We start from the raw sequence: 24,357 nt of genomic DNA on the forward strand, positions 1-24,357 counted from the left end.
ACTCTTTAGAGAGGCAGCCGCTTACGGTGGACGTGACCAAGACGCGTCCCCACGGCCAGCACGAGGGAGGGCCTGTGCAGTCTGACTTCGGTCTCCTTCACGGCTCCTTATTCCCGAAGGAACTAGCTTCTCCCCTTAGGCTGGGATGCCTTAGCGCCCTGCGTTGAAAGCCTAGCCTGTTCCTCATTCCCAGCTGCCCCCCAGCTTCCAACCCCTTCCCATGCCCCCGTCTTCCCAGCCTATCAGTGACCGTGACGTAGAAACACAGCCTGTGAGATGGAAGCTACACAGGGTCTGTATTGGGGAGACTCTCCGGCGTCTGTTTTGGCAGCAACAAGAGCCTTGGAGCCTCACATCTAACCAGAAGGCCCTTCCCCCTCAAGGCCCTCCCTCCATGGACAACTTTCCCTCCGTTACCCTGCTCAACACTAGACTGGGTCCATAGCTCATCCTGTAAGAACAGGCCCAGAAGAGACCCAGGGCCTCGAGGCAGAAAGACAGGCGGGATAACAGCCATAGGACAGCAAAGGGTTCCTCTAATGTGGTCAATCCACCGAGCTCTCCTCGAGAGAGCAATCCTCAGGGTTGGGAGGCCGGCACAGGGCCAAACCCACACCAAACTCCGGCTCCCCTCCCGGCCCAGCTGAGTGGCCTCACTGATCCCCGACTCCCAACCGAGGCTGGCAGTCCCAACACAGCTCTTTTCTATTTGAATAAAAACATTTGTTGGTCTTAAAAAAAAAAAAAAAAGGAAGCAAAACCACAAACACAGGATTTAGTCCTGAACCCCACAGGGATGCCCATGCTGCAGCTGACCAGGCCGCTCAAGCCGCCCACAGCCCCTCACGCTGTAGGGCAGGGCCCAGGCCAGAGGCCCCCAACCCCTGCCCACCCTGAGGCTCCCGGGGAGCAAAGGCTGGTCCATTATGGAGCTCTGTGCTTGGGGTGAGCTGAGAGGGACCTGTCCTCTCTCCAGCAGGAGGGCTGCATGGGGCCAGGCCGTTGCCTTCCAGGGGCATTTCGTGGTCCTGTGTCCGGGAGGCCCAGGGATCTGCCCGTTACGGGCCTCGACAGCAGCGGCCAGGACCCCAGCCCAGAAGCCTCATTCTCTCTCTCCGGTCAGGGCTCCGTCCTCATTAAGATGCCAAGCCTGCGGCTGTGGCCACACCGTGGACGCCTCCCGGAGAAGCCTCGGCCCCTCCCCCCACCCCCAGCCCACAAAAGCGATTTTTCAGCCCCTGAGTGTTCACAGCAAGCTCAGACGCAGATGCATCCATCCTTCCAGGGGCTGGAAACGTGAGGAGAATGCCAAGGGGCCGGTGCAGGTGCCAAATAGATTCTCCGCTGCCGGCTCCTGCCCAGTCCACGGCCTCGCTCTCCAAAACAAGCACTGCCCCACACCGTCTCTAGTCCTGGCTTCCTTCCTTGGCAGTGAGGTTTCCCTGGGACGTGCGAGAGGCCCAGAAGGTCGGGGCTGAGGATCTAGGGCAGGCAGGATGAGAAACAGACGACACAGAGGGGCACATCCTATAATGACCTACAAGGAACGAAGTCTCCTGCTATTGGAACCCTGCTGTGTCCACATTCACAGGCAACATGGGGGGTGTTCGCTATGCCCCCAAACTCCCCCAAAGGCCTGAATGTGGGAGGTGAGGCCAAGGAGTCTTTCCAGTGAGGAAAAGGTGGGAGGCAGTGCCTTGACATGGAGGGTTCAAATTTCAGCTTTTTCTTCTGTGGTTAAGTCCAGAACGTCCAGTTCTTGATGTTCAGAGAACAGATGACACATCTTTTTCCAACTGAGGAAGGAACTTGAGCATGGTTTACACCCAAGACGGATGTGGTCCATTGTCACCATGGTTTTGGGTCACGTCGTTTGTCCAGTGTTTAGTGGTAGACGCCCTCGCTGACTTCCAAAAGCATCAGGACTCTACTGTCTAGAACAGACAAATTGGAGAATTGTCTTGAAGCGGAGGAAAGGCGGAAGGCGTGGAGCAATAATCAGTGGAGACGTGAGGCATTCCAGAGGCCCCCGGGGCCGGTGTTACTTCCTGCTGCCTCCTGAGTGCAGTGGACGAGGTCAGCCCACGCACCTGTGCAGACCTTGGGGGCGGGGGAGGGGTAGCACACCTGTGCAGGTCATCACCTGCACGGCGCTGATTCGCACTCCACCCCATCTCCTCCGGTCCCAGCGTGAAGACCGTCTCTGCGTCATCAAGGTCTTCGGCCCCGAAAAGCTGGAGCCGGAGATCCACGGGCCCCAGCTTCAGTCAAAGGGAACTTCCATTTGTGTTCATAAGATTTAAGATTTTCTGAGTTGTTGTTACAGTCTTATGGTTTCTGTATCAGCAGTTTCTCTCTGTATTAGAGAAGGTATCTCTCTGTGGATATAGATAGATAGATAGTTAGATATATAAATATATATATGTATATATATATATATTCGCCAAACTGCCTTACAGGGTTTTTTCTTTCACTTTTTTTTTCAGTGTTGTATGTGTAGCAGGCACTTGAGTTTATATGAAGATGTTCGCTTCAGTCAGGATGGAAGAAAGGAGTGTGAGGTGGACGAGGGGCGATGTGAGGCCAGGAGAGGGAAGCCACAGAGTATGTGTCTGTGACTGCCAGCCGCCGCTAGCCGAGGATGTCCAGGTAGATGGGGGCGGCTTTCCCCAAAGCATGGAGGACTTTGTAGATCTCCTTGATGTTGAGCCTCTGCTGGGGCTCCCTCTGCCAGCACCCTAGCATGACATCGTATACCTCTTTGGGGCAGACCCGGGGCCGCTCCAGCACACGACCTTGGGTGATGCACTCGATGACCTGAAAATAATGAGAAGAACCAGGACATTAACATCCAAAGCCCCCCTGGGCCCTGGGGCTCCCACCCAGCAGCAGGCAGCGACTTCATGAAGGAGCTTCAGTGTGGAGCTGGGGTGCCCACCTGCACAGGCTGAAGGCTGGATGGAGACAGCACAGAGTCTCTCATCTGTCCTGGGCAGGCTGCCGGCTGGCCGTGCCCACCACTGCCCTTTGTGACCCACCTCTTGGGCCAGGCCTTAACGGACTCCCCCATGCACTCTAGCCTTTACTTGACTCCTCCTCTCTAGTCCTGAATCTCATCTGGATGCCTCACGATTCATTGCCACTTGGCAGTGGGGATTGGCATCTGACCTGTCCCTCCCCTCTTATGAGCCTGGGTGACTTTGAGACCCCCTTGAAGGAACTCTGCACCATCTGGCCCCTCCACGCCTCGCTCCCCTTAGCTCCCATCTCCTGGCCAGCTCCCCTCCAGCTCCCAGCCTCTGTGCATAGCTTCCCTCTATGCTGCCATGTGGTTCCCTTTCTCAGCGAGGCCCCTCCTCCCCTGCTCTTTGCACTAACCCATGTATTTGGCTTCTGTTAAAGCCCTTCACATCAGGACTACTGCTTGATTCACCGCCGCCCAGCTCTGTGGCCAGCACAAGTCAGTGAACCTGACCTCAGCACCCTCATCTAGAAGAGGGGGATCCAGTGTGTGCCTCCTGCATAGTTATAAGGCCCAAATGAAGCCAAGGGCACAAAGCATGGCCTGACATACCACAGGGGAGGCCCTAAGGAGGAGTAGGAAGAAAACAAATAATGTAGGGCTGGACCAACCCCAGCTGGCCATGTAAGGACCAAGCCTGTAATCTGTCGTTCATTTCCAATTTCTCAAAGGCACTTCTTTGCTGACATTGAACATGTGACTTTTCACATTTTCATCTTCCTGGTCTTGGATTGGTTTTTAATGTCTCCCTAACTCGATCACTATGAAACCTTGGGCAACTTACCCCAAACTCCAGCTTCCTCATTCAGAGATGGGTTGTAATGAGAAAATACACCGACTCAGGTCCAATTGAGTGCCTCCAGTGTCTTTGCCCCCATGAGTCTGTGTTTAGTTGGGCAAGAGAAGTGCCTTTTGTCTCCTTTATCTCCTCATGCTGCCCCCAACAGCGCCCTGTCTGGGGTGTTGTCTCATGTCACTCTGACCCAAGGACAGCGTGTCAAGCCCCTGCCCGATGTGTCAGCACTTTCCTGGTCCGATTCACTCCGGCGTCAGTGCCGGCCCAAGAGGCTTGTTTCTGTGCCAGCCCAATCGGTCTCCAGCTACTCAGGTTCTCCGTTATTAGAGCCCTGTTTCCCCACTCCATTACCTTCACCTCCACGAAAAGGGACCCAGCTCAAACTGCAGCAGCTGTTAATGCTACGATCAAAAGCACTCACTAGTGTCTCCTCCAGTGTGGGCTCACTGGGTTGTCAACCTCCATAAAGAAACCCATGATCAGTGGCTAACAGTACTTGGCTGCTCTGGGCTGTGGAGTGGGACAGGTGGCTGGGGGCAGAAAGCCCACCTTCCAGGCCAACACCTCACCAAACTGTGTTAGAAATGATTAGAAACACCTTGTTGGCTACCATGAGCTGGCTTGGGTCTCCAGGGCAAATCTACTCCTGATACCACAAGCACCCTCCACGCACATCCCCTCTTCACTGGGGCCACGAAACTACATGGGAGGCTGTGCTCGGGCTGTGTATACTCACGTGCACACATGTTTGTGCAGGAGTATGTACGTGCATGTACGCAGGTGGGTATACGCATGCATGCATGGACGTGCGAGCACGCTTGCGTGTATGTATGTGTGTGTTTACTACCAATCCCACACCCCAAGGAAACAGCTAAAACACTGCAACAAACGGGTTCTGATATACACTCTTTTTTTTTTTAAGGTCATTAAAATGTTTTGTCCTACTTTGGGAAATGTGGTCAAGACTCATTCAGCTTGTGATTGATGAGGTACTACAGATTTAAAGAAGTGTCTTCTTTTTGGTCTCTGAAACTCACCATTAGGGAACAGGAAAGCAAAAAGGAATACAGTTTTCAAAGACAAAGATACTTTCTCAAATATTCAGATAAGATTGCAATATTAAAAGGCCCTTGTGTTCATGTTTTCATAGAAAACAGGAGACCATAAAAATAAATTGCAATCTCTTATACGTCTGCTTGGTTGGGAATCCAAGACCATTACTGTCTATTAACTATTCTCCAGGGCAACATGAGTCTGGTCAGACATAAATGAGAACCATCCTGACTGGCTTTGGAGGCAGGAATCCTGTGGCCATGGCCCATGCCTTCTCCATACTGCAGAAGCTCCCATCTGAGTCTCTGGCCAGTCCTCTCCAGAACTCCAAGCAGTTCCCATCCCTTTGCCCTGAATCTCAACAGGTATTCGCGTGGAAAGTACTGAGTTAATACAGCTAAAGTCCTTAGAAAAGTACCTGGCACTAAATGTTAGCTATTGTGAAAATTTGATTGCTGGAATTTTTATTATTATTATAAATCAAAATTATAAAAGCATATAATGTGTTAATTATGATGATGTTGTTTTCTCTGATGGGCGCTTTTATTCCTGGAGGTCCACACACAGCTCTATCAATAATGTGAAATGTGCCTTCCCCATCCACCATCCTCTGCCCATCCCAGGCCTGGCAGGCCTAAAACCTTTGGGAATCGAGACTCTTTGGGTGTTTCCACAAGATGGCACAATTGAAAAACTCAGAGTTGTTCCTTTTTTTCATGTTCCGTCTTAGGGAGACGTTTGTGATTTTTAAGTGTCGCAGCACAAATAGGACTGGGACTCGCATCTCCATTTAGACATCTGATTTCATGCTCTCTTGACAATTACACCACACTTCCTACAGCTCTAATGTTTTTCCTACTAAGAAGCTCTCCTCTCTTGCTTATACCTATATTTGCCCTGCTAGCTCCAAACACCGCCTCATGTTTTGTATACTAGGTCTAAATCCTGGCCCGAGATAACTCCTATCAGCCTTCCCCCAAATGGAGGTTCCCCTCTACCCCCCTTCTGTACCTCTGTGTTTGAGAGCTGGAACCACGGTTGCTTTCCATAGGTGAAGATCTCCCAAAGGATCACCCCAAAGCTCCACACGTCACTCTCCGTAGTGAACTTCCGGTACATGATGCTTTCAGGGGGCATCCAACGGATGGGGAGCATGGTGTGTCCTCCAACCTAAAAGGGATCAAGACAGAGGCACACACAGAGTGACCAGATGGCCAGAATCGGTCATTGCCTGTCTGCACTCTTCGTAAGTAGATGCGCACTCGATGCCTCTTATTCTATGATAGCCACAACCTGAACTTGATGCAAATGGTGTCAGAGTCTCAGTGGAGGTACTGACATCCACGATCTACAATACTGGAGGCAGCTAGAGTAGCAATGAGAGATAATCCCTAAGGGAAGGTGGGTACCTTGGCATGGAGTACAAAGAAAGATCGCAAGATGATTTGGGGTGGGAGAGGTTTTAGAATCTGGTACTACAGTGAACCTAGCCTTGAAAGGAGGTCCAGAGGGAAGTCAGCAGAATCAATGAGGGAGGCCATCAAGTACCCGAGTATTTTCAGACACCAGGTTGGACTCCTTGGCCCAGGTGGTTAAAGCACAGTATTATCCAAGTGCATCTAATCTGTAGAACCATGACTTTACCTTCTATCTGACAATCCTGAATTTCTCACTGTAACTTATGTCTCAGTGTTTCAAGTGAAGGGAACAGTGAAGTTCCAAATGTATGGAAGACCACAGGCTCATAAGAAATCAGGTGGACCGAAAGAGAATTTACGACAGTTCTTAGTAACATCTCAAAGGCCAGTGAGAAAAGTCTCTTTTAAAATAGCCTATGGAGGGCGCCTGGGTGGCTCAGTTGGTTAAGCGACTGCCTTCAGCTCAGGTCATGATCCTGGAGACCCGGGATCGAGTCCTGCATCGGGCTCCCTGCTGAGCAGGGAGTCTGCTTCTCCCTCTGACCCTCCCCCCTCTCGTGTGCTCTCTCTCTCTCATTCTCTCTCTCAAATAAATAAATAAAATCTTTAAAAAAAAAAATAGCCTATGGAGACCCATCTGTGGGTCTACAGATCTGACAGTCAAGGATGAGAGGAAGTGACTGACATTCAGGGTACCCTTTCCTGAGAAAACATTAGGGAAATCCTCACGGCCCAGCAGGCTAGAGGTATTAGCATAAGTGGAAGAAAATTCACAGCATGTTTTAAAACTCAGGAACTCACTGCATCATTAGCAAATAGAACATCAGAAATGGGAACTTCTGGCTCATACATAGAATTTTGTTGTTAGAAAAGTGCTTGCCATTGATAGAAACAGCTCTCTATAAATGCCCTGATAAACTATTAATTAGAAGTTCTCTATGGTGGGTCAGTTGGGGGGATAAGGATAATGAACACTGAAGAATGACTTATTGGAAAATGGGCAATCTTATTTCTAAAAAGGAAAATGATATTTGCCTTATCCACTTGAAATATTTTAGAAGATAAATGATGATAAGGATGTATGGAAGCTGTTTTCAACCTGGGATTTTTATAATCAAGACAGCTCTGTGTCATGTGTAAAGACAAATGAAGGGGTTTCTTTCAGACAAGCAAAGACTCAGAAAGTTGACCACTCATAGCTTTTCAGAAAATAAAGGAGCAAAAATTAATTGAGGATTGCTCCAGAGAAACAGAAAAAAAGAATCTAAAATAGACAATGACTGGGAACATAACAAAAAAGTAGAGTGTATAAGTCACAAAAACGCAATTTAAATCTAAATGGCGGTTGCTAATTTGGTAGTAAAATGTAATACAATTACTAATAAAGTCTTCTTGTAAAATAGAGACGTAAAGTAAATAATAATACTAATAATGCTAAGAGTACTACGACTGCTATTATTAACACTACTTCTCTGGAATGAAACCTTCAGATAATTTCAGCCATAAGTACATAGAAGAATAGGAAGAGAAATCATTAAAAAGCCTGGCAAAGGCTTTGTCTTTTAGGGAGGGAAATCAAATTTACAAACAGTCATCAACTTTTGATTACAAGAGTTTCAATTTAAATTTGCTTGCTAAAATTTTTAAGTGCCTCCTAGAAGAATAGAAATAGTACATATAGCTTCCAAACCAGTTTTTAGAAAAGAAAAGCAAAAATCTCTAACCAGTACCAAAAAGATGACAAAAAAGAGGAATGGGTTAAAGATGATGAAGGCACACTATGAAAAAGAAGTTTAAATAATATCTTTGTACTATAATTTATGTCTTTTATACAAAGATAATAATAATATTTTTGTAATAATTTGTATATTATATAGACACTATATACAAATGGGTTATACTGCCTCTTAAATAAGAGAAAATTTATGTTAAAAATCAAGATGTGTGTTATTTAGAAAAGACATGTGTAGAAGAGCAGAAAATATTAAAAATGAAAGAATGCAAAAATACAATAAAAGGAAAAACGAATATATATTAAATATGTATATTTGATATACACAATATATGATTTAAATGTATAATATTGAATACATAAAATGCTGACAATTAAAAACATGTAGAAAAAAATTTAGAATGCCAAGAATTAAAAGGAGAAAAAGTAATTTAAATCATATTTCAAGATGGCAAAATTCAGCATTATGATAATTATGAATTATTAGTCTCCAAGTAATATAGCAACAAAAATACAAAGACTAGAAACAGGATATAAACCAAAGGAAACTGACAAAACCACCATTATAATGGAAAACCAAAATACTTCTTTCACAAACGGACAGGTCAGGAAGACAAGATAAATGAAGATACATTTTAAAAATATAGATAATGAGTTTTAATTGACAGATATGAGTATTGCAATTGTGTGTCTTTCAGCCTCCCTAAAAAGTTGAAAATTATTTTCAATTCTCTGAAACAATTTATAAAACCAATCACATATAATACCTCAAAGGAAAGCTGAAATGCCAAGATAAAAACCACAGTAAACATAAAATAAAAATGAGAAACATTTTCTGTGCCAAATAGAAGTTCACAACAAAAGAATAATTTTTTTAAAAGTTTCCCTTTGGGCAATTAAAAAACTATTTGGTAAAGGAATAATTGAAAATTAAATGTAAAACTATTTATTATGATAATTAAATTTGTATTCATTGAAACCTATGAAATATAGCTAAAGTAATTTTTTAAATTATAACATGTAAGGACTTATTTTTAAAATAGTTAATAAATCAAAATATGATTCAACAACAAAGGTAGTAAAGACCTACATGACAATAGAAAGAAAGAGGAAATAAATAATAAAGATAAAATGAGGAATTGGTATAAAAGAAAGCAAAGCAAAACAACCAACCAAAAGGGAAAAAAATTTAAAAGGAGACTTATCTACACAATTAATTGGTAGTTCTTTAAAAGTAATATAACCCTGTGGCAAGGTTAATAAAAGACATAAAGGAGACAAATGTAAAATGTTAAAAATATTACAACAAGAAATTTGAAAATAAAGATGTCATAACTGATTTACTAGAAAAAATTAATGAAAAAAAGAGAGAAGTAGAAAATTCAAACACAGAAAAACAATTACAATTATAGTAAAAATTCTATACATTAAAAAAGTACAAGCTCCAGATGATTTTTGGGAGTAAGTTCTACTAAAATGTTTTACTCTATTTATACTTTCCCAAAGCAAAAAATAAAAAAGTTAGAAACTTTCCCAATTGACTTTCTGTGATTTAAATACTTCTGATGATAAAATCAGTCAAACATAGCATATAGCCTTAAATACATGAGTACAGCTATAGATATTTTATCTATATATGTGTAAAATTATCTGTTATATTCATAACATTAATGAATAAAATATTATTATATTCAATCAGCAAGATATTACAAGAACTCCATATTATAACTCAATAAGATTTATAATAGAAATGCAAGAATGCCTCAGCCTTAAGAAATCTAGTGTTTAATTCACTAAAGTGGTAGAAGAAAATCCATCCTTTCAAAAGATGCCAAAATTTTCCAACACATTTTCCTGATTAAATGCCCAAATTCATTAGTAATAGAAGGTAACTTCCTTTATCTAAGACACTGACTATTATACGTGCTAATAAAACTTTAGAAGCACAGAAAAGTATCTTCTATCACTGATTTTACACAATACCATTGAGATGGTCCTAGCCAATGCAATAAAGCAAAAATAAAAATAAGGTAGAAACATTGAAAAGGAAGAGTCAAAAACCATTGCATGCATATGATTAAGACTTATTCAAGGTATTTAACTAAAAAGCAGTTAGAATCATTATACAATTTAATAAGCCACCCAGATATAAAATAAACCTACAAAAATCAAACTATCCCTATATAGCAGTAGTAACAAATTCAATGGAAAATAAGATTGTTTGTATAATAGCAACAAAAACATTATAACTCCCAGGCATAAACCTTAGCAGAAAATGTACAAGTTCTAGTTAAAGAAAAGTATTGAAAACATAAAAGAAGATCTTAATATATGGAAAGATATGTCATTTCCTTGAATAGGAAGACTTGATGTCATAAATCTCTCATTCCTCCCTCATATTAGTCTGCAAATTCAACACAATCTAAACGAAAACCCCAATGGAATGATGTATGGAAATTGACAGGATGATACCAAAATTTGTCTAGAGGAATAAATACTTGATAAAAACAAAGATATATTTGAAATAGAATAACGGGAGATTTACTCTATCAGATTGCAAAACATATTATCAAACTACAGGAATGAGCACACTGTGTTATTGGCATAGATATAGACAAATTTCATTGATCAATGGAACAAAATAGAGTCCAGAGGCAGACCCATGTATAATATCAGAATTTAATATATGAAATGATGGGTTAGTAATCAGTGTTGGGACAATGAAACTATTCATTTGAAAAGTACACTTAGATACCTACCTCACACCATATACAAAAATCATTTCCAGATGGATTAAAGAGCTAAACATAAAAACAAAACAATAATAATATTAGAAGAAAACTTAGAAAAGTATCTGTATAACTCAGGAGAAGAAGGCCTTCCTAAACAAGACACATGTTCAAGAAGCCATAAAGGATAGGATTTTAGCGATACAACTTGTAAAAACCAAACACTTTTTGCATGGCAAAATACAAAATAAGTATAGTTAAAAGACAAATGACAGAGGAAATATTTGCAATATATGTAACAAAGAATTAAAATCCATGTATCATAAAGTGTTCCTTTAGTTTTAAAAAAGCAACCCGACCAAAAAAAAAAAAAAAAAAAAGATGAGGAAAGGGTAGACCAGATGATCCACAAAAGGGCTACAAATGAGCACAAACATATGAAGAGATGCCAGTTAAAACAATGAAGAGACACATTTTTGAATGTCATATGGGAAAAATTGAAAAGGTTGATAATATCTCGTGCTTGAAAATGTACGAGGATAGAGTTATTCTCAGGTGTCACTGCTAACTTATCTGCAGGCAGCTTGGCAGAGTCTGTCCACACTGAAGATGCTGAGTGCCTTTTAACTCAGTAATTTTACTTCTAGGAGTCTTAGAAAATATTTGCTCCTATAAGCAAAAATAATTGGTTGAAGAGGCTGCTTATTTCATTGTTTTTAAGGGCAACGACTTGTCCATCATTATACATATATTTGTAGTGGTTAAAAGGAATATAGTGGAGTAAGTGTAGTGATATGTAAATAGGTCTAGGATACATTAAATGAAAACACAAGACATTAAAAATATATATGTTAGCATTCTAATTCATGTAGAAATGTGTCTACATAAGCAAATACATTAAAAGGGAATAATGCATAAGTCTGTAAATGCGTAGAAAAAGATCCAGAAATACAGTCATTAAACTAATGTTTCCTCTGGAGAAGGAAATGAGAGTGAGGACTGACCAAAGAGAAAATACCACCTTTTTACTGTATGTATTTCTATGCTGTTTATAATTTCATCATGATCATGTGTCACATTTAAAATGTTTAAAAACTATAAAAGGAAAAAAGTTAACATCTGAGTAAAGGAAAACCAGTGGACCTAATTTCTGTAAGTTCTGTATCAAAGATGATGTTCTGTAAAGAAAAAGTACGGTTGTGATAGAATTTTGTAGAATAGCTTATTTGACCTGGTTTCTTGGTGAAAAAAATAAAATACAGAAACACTCCTCTTTATGAAAAATTCCAAGTCATGGATTCCTTCAAACTGATGCTGGTGTTTGCCTCATTTAATGATTTTATACTTAATTCAGAAGAGGTATTCCAGACTGAAATCTCCAAATTTACGAAGAGGGAGTAATTCTAGTGTGCTGGTGTAAACCTTGATGAGATTAAGTGTTTGGGAATAAAAGTATTAGAAGGGTATCAACTGACTACGGGGACCCCACTAAGAAAAATTTTATCAAGATGTTTACCACCAATGTGGGTGAAATTTATCAGGTGTTCCCCTGGAAGTGGACTAAAATATTTCAAGAGATCAGTAACATAACAAAAAGAGAAACAAATTGGGACTCAGAAGCGCTGGGTTGTGATGTGACCTTAGACAAGCACTCAACCTCTTTTTCAATTTTCTCATCTTCAACATAGGAATCAAGCAATGCCCCTGCTTAAAGTAAGATGAGGTATGCAAAATCCCACCGAGTATTGTTAAATGCAGAAGTATACACATAAAGTGCAATGACTATTCACTATGTGTGTCCTTACACACTCATGGGTCGCATAACAAACCTCATTTCCTGGTTTCTATATTCCCATAAAGACCACCTAGCCTACACTGATTTTCCTCCAGGAAAAAAAAATCTACATCCTTCTTCCACATCAGAGAGAGCTAGTCTGGGAAAGCTAGTGGTTAAACCCTTCACTGACAAGAAATATTGACAAATAGTCCCATGGTAAAACCTAACCAGACAAGCGATGGGCTGACATGATAATCTTCATAAGAATAATGCCAATGAAGGGGCACCTGGGTGACTCAGTCTTTAGGCGTCTGCCTTCGGCTCAGGTCATGATCTCAGGGTCCTGGGATCAAGGCCCGCATCAGGCTCCCTGCTCGGCAGGAGGCCTGTTTCTCCCTTTCCCACTCCCCCCTGCTTGTGTTCCCTCTCTCGCTGTGTCTCTCTCTGTCAAATAAATAAATAAAATATATAAAAAAAAGAATAATGCCAATGAATGCACACTGAGTACCAGTCACACATCCCTCATTTAATCCCATCCTATATGATCGAATTCCCTATTATCCCCATTTCACAGATGAAAATAAGGTAACTTGCCTAGCCACTGCCTGAGAAATACTAGCTAATGATCCAAACTCTCGTGTTACATTAAAGACCTGAAGGCTGAGCTTTGAAACAGGAAACATACAGGAAAAAGGCAAAAATTCTAAGAAATGATTCTGGAAAGAAAATAAGTACTTGGAGATCTTTGGATTACACTACCTTGGATACCATCTTCCACCACCTGTATTTTCATGGATCCCCGTGTTGTCAGCCTGGTCATCCATCATAACATTCTTTTTCACCTAAGGCATTAGCAGGCACTGATGATTACTGCCCAGACCCAATATTCCATTAGCGGCTACAGAAGGGTGGCATTCTAATTCTAGCATCCCCTCTGCATACACTTGCTGGAAATCTTCTATAAGTGAAAAAGTTCCCTCATTAACTATTTGATTATACGGACAACACTTCATATGGGAAATGCCTGGCCCTCTCCCTTTATTTATCAGTGTTCAGAATAATGAATTCATTCCCTAGCATTCCTCCAAAGATGACCAATAAGAGGTTTGGTTTGGTTTGGTTCTGAGAAGTATTATTAACTCCTGTATGTGTGTGTTTGTGTGTGGGGGCGGGGGGGGGAAGGTAGGCTTCTGACATGAAAAAATATTATAGGCTCATCTTGTACTTTTGTTGCCCCAGCCCTAGACTATAAGTCTTTGATAGCATCCTTGCTTCTGACATGAAAAAAATATGATAGGCTCATCTTGTACCTTTGTTGCCCCAGCCCTAGAAGCGGCCATTTTTCCAAGGAGCCCTGGATCCTTTGGGTGGACAATGGGATATTTAGAGACTACACTATGGATGCCAGGAGTGTTCATTGCTATTGGGATGGTCATTATTTCTAGGTGTTTATAATGGAAGTAGCTAGGAAAAACTTCTAAAAGAAAACACATTATGAGTTCATATTGAGTTTTCCAACTCAAATTTAGGATTACAGAGCTTTTACTTAACCTCTTTGATTTTATATCAGTATTTTTCCTTATGCTGAAAATCTTGAGTCCTAAATTAGTAATATTATGTAGTTGCTTTATCCTAACAAATGTTTATAAAATACATATAATATACTTAATATACAGTTAGGCTTATGTGTTTCATTTTGCTTTTTATTTTGAAGAATTGGTTTAATTCTACAAATTTAAATGTTTATAATGATGTGAAAACTGTCCCATGGTTTCAAAGCTAAAACCAACAAAGTACACCAGATCCAAGTCTGATACCATCTCTGTCCACTCTCCCCACCGTGATCTCCTCCTTCCCTACAGGTAACCCTTTTTTTTTTTTTTTGGTTTGATTTTAGTTTATTCTTCTATTGTTTTTAACATAAGAAAATACAGGTTATATTCATTTTCTTTATTCTCTTAGATAAAAGTAACATACCTGTTGTGTACTTCACTTTTGTTTGCTGGGGTGCTTGTTCCTTTTACAGCTCTCTCGGACCCCACCGAGCATGACCATGCCACAGTTCGTCTAGCCAGCCCCCGACTGATAGGACTCAAGTGTTTCCACCCTTTTGTTATTGTCAATAGGGAAGGTGCACTTTTTACGTATAGCTCGGGTGACTCCTCACCCCATAAAGAATAATAGCCTAGAATTCCTATTCAGTGTAACATGCAGAGATGTCTGCAGTGCCCACTGAAGTGGTTCCAATGCAGGATCCACATAACTTTGGAGACACATGAAGTTTTTCCAATGGGTACCCAGGCAAGGAAAGCATTGAAGGATTTCACTGATCCTAAACCCCCATATGGATTTTTTTTTCTAACATTGACTGAGCACCCACTGTGGCCCAGCAATCTCCCTTCCCAACTGTGCGCACACACACATGCGCACTTGCCACCTCCACAGGAAATGCAAGACTCTCACTCATCCTAAATCTCAGGGGAGAAAACCTACTGAGTACAAACGAATAAACACTATGAAATGCTAGTACTGGTGTTGAAAATGAACGTCTCTAGTGGCTGGAAAGTAAATCCTTTCGGCGTCGAGTCGTTTCCAATTCTTTTCAAACGATTGAAGGGGGACAGACCTAAAAGAATGATCAGCTAAGCGGAGATTAAAAAGAAATTTTGATAAGGGGCCAATATGAGAGGGGAGCCTGGGTGGTTTAGTCATTAAGCATCTGCCTTCGGCTCAGGTCATGATCCCAGGGTCCTGGGATCAAGCCCCGCATTGGGCTCGCCTGCTTCTCCCTCTCCCTTTGCTCCGGCTTGTGTTTCCTCTCTCGCTGTGTCTCTCTCTCTGTCAAATAAATAAAATCTTTAAAAAAAAAAAAAAAGAGGCCAATATGAGATTTTAGGCAAAAGGCCTAACAACAGTTCAAAGAATTGAGTCACATTGCAATAACAAAACTCCTTCCTTTCCATCTATTAGTTTAGTGTAAATAACGTTTCTCAGTTCTTAGAGTTATATAAATAAAAAACAGGAATAGAATTGATCCTGAACCTTCCTTACTTTAGCAATAAATAATATTCATTATGGACTAATGGAAAAATATAAGAGATGCATTTCCAAAAATCTCATACTTCTTATCATTCGTATTCATCAAAGTTGTGCTATAAATGCATTATTTTGATCTGCTGCCTACGTCTATGTATTGCTAATAACTGTAATGATAACTCAATCCCAAAACTGTTACCATCTAGGAACTAATGGTTATCAGACATTAAAAATTAAATTTAAATATTCATACATATTTTTGTCACACTAAATTATGATAGAGAGGCCAATAAAAGGCTTTCATGCATAAAAATATAACACATAAGGATAAAACTTGGTAGGGTAACTGGAATGAAAACATAAATTCAGGAAGAAGAAGGAACCCCGTAAAACTGACTGTGTAAGCCCTTGTTCGTGTGTTTAATAGATGATGTATCAAATTGCTCTGGTATTTAAAGTTCATTAGATACATTACAGAAGTGATGTATTTTTTTAATGCCAATATTTACAATAGTCTGGAAACGGCATCGTTTGCAACTATTCGAAATTACATTGAAGATTTTATATAGCAACTTACAAGGCATGGGGGGCACACATAGGTGATTTTTCAAAATTCTTTTAGGGGCATCAAAGGTTTGAAAACCACAGGTCCAGAGACTGAGCCCCTAGAGGTGTGAAGTTTGGAGTCTTGTCTCTCTGCCTCAATTCTCTCCTCAGGGCAGTATCCCACTCACCCCCGTCAGCAGTATAACGGGAGAGGATGCAACAGGTGGAAGCAAGAGCTGCCGCCTCACCTCCAGCCCGGGGTGCCTGCCGAAAACCCCCAAACCCCACTCCTTTAAGTCCTGAGCCCTTGCTCCCCACCCTGCCCTGGGGGCCAGGAGTGGTGAGACTGAAGGTGTGAAGAGCTGAAGGAGGATCTCAGGCCCCAGTTCCAACGAGGGCAGGATGCCCTGCTGCACAGAGTTCTTCTGGGGGGTGTCCCCCCACCCCTCTCCCCACAGCCGCCTCTCCTCTCCTGTCTTCTCCGAACAAGGCACTGTCTCGCTATTTTCCACAGAGAGACACCCACTCCCCTGCAGGCAGAGGGATCCCACTGCTCTCTGGGTGAAAGAGGAACTCTGAGCTCTAGAAGGCCTCTCAGCTCTCTGCGTCTAATGACACAGAAAAGGAGGCAGCTGGTGGGTTGCAAAGACCTCATAGAAACCCGCTTCTCTCCCAGAAGTTCAAAACGGCTATGCTTACGTGACTCTGACAAGGTATAAAGGAGACAAAGTGACCCATATTTCCCAGATAAAGAAACCACGATGCAGCAAAGGTGAGCAAACACGGATTCACAGGGCGCGATATTTCTGGAACGAATGGAAGGATTCAAGCTACCTCCGTAATCCCTAATCTGTATGGGCCAAGTCAAAGTCTGTTAAAGTCCATGAGAAGGGCAGTAGCTTTCTGCAGAGTTGTAAAAGCTTCGCAATGCACATTAATGGCAAAACAGCTTAATCACAAAGATTGCCATTTATTGTCGGTGTCATTTTTTTTATTTATTCAATTTTAATCTTTCTTGATTGTGTGTCTCAGCACACAGAAGAACCTCCATGTGCATTAAGAAAAAGACAGAAAGCTTAGCATGTGCACTCTCCAACCCCCGGAAATTCTCCTGGTCTCCCTCAAGCCCCAGTGGCTACGTCTCTTAGCTTCTGCTCTGCGTGTCCAAGCGAATCATCAGCCAAGGCTGGTAGTCACCTTGAACATGCCCCCAGCAGTAGGCCGGCAGCCACCACTACAATCTTTAGAATCATTGCCACTCTTGTTCCACAGGGCCTGGGGTTTTCACACACATGGGCTGCACACAAATACATACACCCCTGTATCCGGAAGAGGAATGTTTAGATTAATACGTGTGCATCATTGCATGCAGGTGGGAAGGATCATAAATACAAACACAGGCCTGTCGACCATGCCCTGATCACACGTAGCTGGTGAAATCTCCCTCGGAAGCCTCTTGATATAAATGGCCTAAACGTAGGAGGAAAGATGCAAAGTCCTCCTCGAATGTATCCTGTCTCTAACACAGCAAAAATAAGTGGTTCCACTCTAAATCAGTTGATTCACTCTGCTGATGGCTTCAAAACTTCAGAAGGACATGACTGTCCTTCCGAATTAACCCTACTCACTGCTTGCTCCCCCACCCTGACAGCTGGGCTCTCTTAATAGCTCCCTCCCCACATATGAGGGAGGCCACCAAAGCCTTAGAAATGGTAGTCTGCCCTTGCAGATTGTCCCCTATTCTACCCACCCCCCTCCTGTCCCTGATCCTCTCTCCCCTCATTTTCCCCACTTGGCTATTCTGAATTTACAGATACTGTATTTCCAACCAGCTTTTCACCCCTCTGCCCAGCCCCGTTGGCCCACTCCCCAGGCATGCTGCTTTGGTGTGAGAGCCTGTCTTCCTTCCAGGGTGCTCTTTGGGGGACCAGCCCTACCTGGTAACTGCATCCACTCCATCTCCCCAAATCCAACATTCGTCAGAATCCAGGGCTCCAAAGGAGAGCTTCAATGCTAAAGCTGTACCTCAGGAACACACAAAGTGGGAAAGGCCTTGGAAATGACCTCGTCTGCCTCCAGGCATGAAAACCTTGGCTGGAAGAGAGGCAATAACTTGCCCAAGGTCACTAAGAAGAGTAAATGAAATGGAAGTCCCCTAGAGTCTTGTTCTTGTTTTCTTTTTTTTTTTAAAGACTTTATTTATTTATTTGAGAGAGAGAATGAGATAGAGAGAGCATGAGAGTGGGGAGGGTCAGGGGGAGAAGCAGACTCCCCGCTGAGCAGGGAGCCTGATGTGGGACTCGATCCCGGGACTCCAGGATCATGACCTGAGCCGGAGGCAGCTGCTTAACCAACTGAGCCACCCAGGCGCCCTGTTCTTGTTTTCAATGTAAACGTATTCCTAGAGAAAAGCATATATACATACAGGGATACAAATCAAAAATATACGGATTGAGTCTTTTTTTTTTAAAGATTTTATTTTATTTATTTGACAGAGAGAGACAGCAAGAGAAGGAACACAAGGAGGGGGAGTGGGAGAGAGAGAAGCAGGCTTCCCAAAGAGCAGGGAGCCCAATGCGGGGCTCGATCCCAGGGTCCTGGGATCATGACCTGAGCTAAAGGCAGATGCTTAACGACTGAGCCGCCCAGGCGCCCCATATATGGATTGAGTCTTACAAAGCTTAAATTTCAGTTCTATAGCTTCTTTGTGTTCATCCTGTTGCGTTTAGACTTTGGGTCTCCCAGTAGAACTCTGTTTCCCCAGTTGTGTGGGCGAGGCCTTAGGGATGTAATAGTCTGAATATTCATCTGATTTAAATCTGATTAAATCTACAACAGGGATGTGCACAGTCACAAGGGCACGTCTGTCCATGGCTTCACTCCAGTTATAAAATTCCATGGATGAAACACTTACATAAGACACTGAGATTTTCTATAGTGACATCAGACTTCTGACTTCATAAGGCAGAGAACTGTTTGCCTTCCTTTTGCCTCCCCTCCTCTTCCTGATATAGTAGGCCATGCTATCACCTTGCTTCTTGTAGACACAGACTGAAGACCTCAGCCCCGGGTCTAGGAGGTAGTTGGGATTCTCTGGAGGGAAGGTACAGAGGAAGATCACAAAGACGTCATTATAGCGTGGCTCCCTCTGAGCCAGGCTTTGTGACAGTTTATGCAAAAGGCATCCATTTAGCAGAATCTCAGTGGAATGGCTGTTTCAGACTGAGCCTCTAGCCCCAGGATTAGGAAAAACCCTTGGAGTCTTCCAAAAATACAAAGAGTTTAAGAGCCAAGCTGTTTAGCAGTGTGAGCCTTGAGGATAAATAGACCCATTGTGATTCTCCCCAACTCTCTTACCTAGAGCTACATCTGCCAGAAGCAAGTTCTCAGATGGAAGGCCCAGGAACACATACCTTCTATAACTCCCCCTTTTGTTTTCCCCTTTCTAAATCCTGTCTAAATGCTGGCCCTCATTCAGACACCTCACTGTCCTTTATTGCCCCCAAGCAATATATATATATATATATATATTTTTTATAGAGCAGACAGTGCAAGTCCAAAGATGTAGGTTGAAAAATAACTTGCCCTTAATTTCTTTTTACAGATGCCTAGACGTGGAGCCTCGTGGCTGCGCTCAAATCTTCCAGTAGAAACAAACCATCGTGAAGTTATTAGAAGAGCTCAATGCACTGAACAGAGCTGGAGGTCTCACTTCAGCTCAGATCCACGGATCACACTGGATCTAGACAGATCCACCCAAACCCTGAGCGCTTGCCAAACATTAATAGGTAAAGGGAAACGGGAGAATAAAGGCTTCTTGTGATAAATCTAGATTCTTACTGTACCCTGCTCAGCTCTGGCTGTTCCCCCAAGGTTTTGATTTAGATTCAGACTTATTTAGCAAACATAAGAAACTCTCTTTCAAACAAGATTGGCTTTGCTAGGTATTTAATGCCAAAAAAAAAACATCTAAAAAAATATGATGACTGATATTGAAAATGTGTGTACAGGATAAGGAAACAGACAATCTGAAGGAACAAATGGGATAATGTATAACTTAGGCAATGCCTTTTACTAGCTAAGCAACCTTAGGGAACTTACTTAACCTTCGGAAGACTCACCTTTCTTATGTATAAAATCATAAACTACGTAGAACATGTATGGAAATTCACTGAGATATTAAATGAAACAGAAGCATGCAGGGTTTTCATATACACATGCACATATGTGTATGTAGCCTCTTCCAAGGTGCTAATTTCTCAGTGTTTATGTTTACTGTACAGCACTTCTCATTTTTCCAGAAACTTGGACATTCTGCCCAGTGACCCTTACACCAAGGAGACACCGTTCCTGAATTATGGAGAAGGAAATCAGCTTAGAGATGGAATGCCAGCAAGCCCAGCAAGGCAGGGGCCAAGCTAGAAGTGAATCCCTCGCCATACTCTAAATCCTTCTCCTTATGGGTTTTGTGGGTTCGAGACAATTCCCCTTCTAAGCACTGGGAACAGGTTTCCAGGATCAGTGGGGCTGCCAACTCGGATCCTTGGACTACTTGGCTGTTTACAAAAGCAGGGTTTCGACACCCAGGAAGAGCAGCTAATGCAAGTCCCAGAGTAGACAGGACTGAGCTGGTTAGCATATTCTATGGATGGAGTTCAATGACTTTATTTCCTTTGTTTTAGGCCACCTGGCAGGAAACAAGAAGGAAAAGCAAGATGATTTGAATTTAAGAAGCAAAGAACGAGACGGGCTCTTTTTCCTCAAAAGGCAGACCTAGCTGTAAATTGTCTCCTCCAGCCATTGGTAACAAAAATGTGCCACCTATTGACTGAACACCCAACAGCCTGAAGATGATAGCATTGGATTCCTTAATCATGATCTGAGTTTTATGACATCATCTTCCGATCCTGAGCCTTCTTTCCGAGCCCAGTGGTGACCAGAACTGACTTGTACCAACAGTGGAGAAAGAGCTTTTCCAGGAAGTGACAAAATATTCTCCCTTGCTAGCTGGTGAGGTCCCATCTCTAAAAAAGCTCAGGCCGGGTGCCCACCTCTTAGCTTTGGATGAGAAGATGGACTGCTTGGCTTTCTTAATTGAATACGTTTCTTTTGAATTCCAAGACCCCAACAGCCCAGCACAGGGGACTGGCCACTTGCAAGGTCTGTGATGCGGACCGCATGCTGTGATCATGGGAGACCTGCTTGCACAACCCCTGCTGGGGACCCACATCAGCTGCCCGAGAAGCAGACGGCTGAAAACAGCCTCTGTTTGCTGCTCTTGATCTTCATTTACCTCCGAGAGACTTTGGGAGGACTGACAAATGAAAGACTGTTTATAAAGCATAGTCAACACTATGAAATGACTCTTGAGGGGCACCTGGGTGACTCAGGCGGTTAAGCGTCTGCCTTCGGCTCAGGTCATGATCTCAGCATCCTGGGATCAAGCCCCGCATCAGGCTCCCTGCTCAGCGGGAGGCCTGCTTCTCCCTCCCTCTGCTCTTGTGCTCTCGCTCTCTCTCTCTCTCTCCCTCTCAAATAAATAAATAAAATCTTTTTTAAAAAAAAAGAAAGAAAGAAATGACTCGGGGCGCCTGGGTGGCTCAGTCGTGAAGCGTCTGCCTTCGGCTCAGGTCATGATCACAGGGTCCTGGGATCGAGCCCCGCATCGGGCTCCCTGCTCCGCGGGAAGCCTGCTTCTCCCTCTCCCACTCCCCCTGCTTGTGTTCCCTCTCTCGCTGTGTCTCTCTCTGTCAAATAAATAAATAAAATCTTTTAAAAAAAAAAAAAGAAGAAATGACTCTTGACACTGTTAACATAGAGCATTATTTCCTACAATGACAGGGGTGTCTGCCCTGATCTGACACCTGTCACCTTGAGGGGCTGCTTCTTAACTGTGTCTAAAAGACATTTTGCCGGCTGAGGCCTCCCCACATCCCTTATTGTGATGATTCCCACAGTATGATGTGGTCTGTGTATCTTTCATCTCTCTGGGCCACAGATTGGAAGGAGGCAGGTAGCTATGTGTCTGGGCCGGTGGAGAGGTAAACTGAGGCAAGGTCTGATGCCCCTGGCAAAATGCACCTTACACACTCTGCTCAGTGCAAGGGCAAGATGTCCTATTAGAAAAGCTGGTGGGTGCAGAAACAGGTTCCCCTAATGGGAACAGAAGGCAGTGCACCCCTAAGCAGATCTTAAAATAGGGGCCCAATAACATCGTGATACACAGACAAACACAGTCACAAATTCATATAGCCATGTCACTTCAGGAAATCAGCTAAGCTCTCTGAGCCTCAGTTTCCCCATCTGTTGAACATCAATTGCTATCCACCTGCTAAAATGGCCATGAGGATTGAATAAAACAACTCACGTAAAGCATTTAGCGTAGTATACACGTTGGCCAGAACAGGGACCAAGGCTTGCTGCAGCAAATAAATATTTGCAAGAAGCATTCTCTAGAAGGGAATGGGTTTTGAATCTCTGTGTGTGCGGGTAGATGGGGGTATTTGGTGGTAGTAAACATTTAGGCTGGATTAGGAAGTAAATTTCCAGGGTCCTTGGCTATAGCTCTTTCCATGTAGGCTTACCCTGAGGAAGGAGAAGTCTCCTCCGTTTGCACTGTGATAATAAACAAACCAGACCCTTGCCCCCCTCCTGCTCGCTCCCTCCAGCTGCCCTGTGCCCTTCACGAAGCATTCACAGTCCCCCGATTACAGTGCTCTGAGCAGGTAGAACAGATCTGCCAAAAAGGCACAGCTGTAGCTAGAGGTAAAATCTTCGACTTCTAAACCACTCCAAATTAATCATTCTAGCTGGAGGGAGATGCGGGCCTTTGGGCCCCCCTTTTGTTTTATTAACTGCCAACTGAAAATGCCAGAAGTAGCTGGGGAAGAAGCGCAAAATGGGGGACAGGGAACACTTTGCATATTTTAATTACTTCAGTAAACAATACACACCACAACAGAAACCTACCCTCGATGGCTACATCCCGAGGCAAAGGAAAGCTGGAAGAGCACCATGGGACAGGATATAGAAAAAATACCCCACTCCTTCCACGAGAGGCTGCCTTATCCAGCTTCTCTGAGCTGAAGCCAAGCTCCCTGTCCACCCGCTAACTAGTCTAGAGCAGTTCCTACGAGGGCCAGGAGAAGCAGACGTTAAGCGCCTTTTCACACACCCAACGCTTTCTGGAGAATTCAGTGCACCGCTACACCCAACGGAAAATGGGATTCTTCTTTGAGTCATGAAATAAGACCCTCTAACTCTGAAGGAAGTTTCCTTGGCGCCCAGTGGGAGAGAGCTCTCAGATCACTTGCTGGATCTCTGGCTGCACCACAAATGTGAAAGGGTGGATAAAATGCCCCACCTTCACTTAAAGGTGGGGGCTCGACTTAGAAAACATGATGGGATGACGTTCTCAGGGCAGCCTGCCGATGGGTGATAACAGCAGCTGAGGCCCCTGTGAACTGCAAAGTGATTAATAAACATAAGTTAGTACCACCATTATTTTTATGCATCACGCGTTCCTAGCTAGCCTGTCCCCTGAGAAATTCTAGGAAAGGGGTATTAATTAACATAGCCACACAACCCATACAGTGCCTAAAGATGCCTCAAAGCATCCTAGGAGGGGGGAAGCTGGAAGCGAGATCTGCCACCACAGAATAGGGTAGAAATAGCACTGGACTGAGACTCAGGTCATCTGAACTCTCGCTCCAGGGCTCCCAGCGTGCCCCTCTGTGCTTTGGCACCCTCTGCTTCCTCCTGCTCTCATGTTCACATCTGTAATGATTACGTAGCCAGAGCAGAGGGTTGCAAAGATTCTTCTCCATTCAAAAATTGCGTGAGATTGTCCAAAGCAAAATGTTCTCACCTGAATCAATATACCAAGAGCACTGAACAAAAGCTCATCCCAATGCTGGCAGCGTGAGTTTCCAGAGTGGCGTGTGTATTCATGTGCATGAGCGTTTGTGTGCATGTGTGCATATGTGTGTGCATGCGTGTGCACGTGCATGTGTGTTACAGGCAGGCCAATGAGAGCAATGGACCAGAACTCAGAAGCTCCCGGCCCCTGACTTAGGTTTACATCACACCACCTGGCTCATCCCTGGGCCCTTGAGTCTCATCTGTAAAATTGGTAGGGTGAGGAAAAGGGCTGGGCTCGTTGGCCTTCAGGTATCATCTAGTTCCAAAGTACTAGGATTCAGTGAGGCAGAGACTGGATAACCTCTGGATGCCCCTCCCAGCACTGTGA

General features: G+C 43.4%; 1 protein-coding gene across 1 annotated transcript in view; it reads right to left on the reverse strand.

Moving 5' to 3' along the window:
* Nucleotides 1-2,631: 2,631 nt before the first annotated feature.
* The window catches only part of NTRK3 (neurotrophic receptor tyrosine kinase 3), a 371,594-nt gene continuing 349,868 nt past the window's right edge, over nt 2,632-24,357 (reverse strand). Inside the window, exons 18-20 of the mRNA XM_021680526.1 lie at nt 10,781-10,822; nt 5,883-6,041; nt 2,632-2,817 (exon numbers count right to left, since the gene is read on the reverse strand). Of these exons, the coding sequence (XP_021536201.1) occupies nt 2,632-2,817; nt 5,883-6,041; nt 10,781-10,822 (387 nt within the window). The remainder of the gene's footprint in view (nt 2,818-5,882; nt 6,042-10,780; nt 10,823-24,357) is intronic.

The sequence above is a fragment of the Neomonachus schauinslandi genome, chromosome 9, assembly GCF_002201575.2.
Source record: "Neomonachus schauinslandi chromosome 9, ASM220157v2, whole genome shotgun sequence".
Lineage (NCBI taxonomy): Eukaryota > Metazoa > Chordata > Mammalia > Carnivora > Phocidae > Neomonachus > Neomonachus schauinslandi.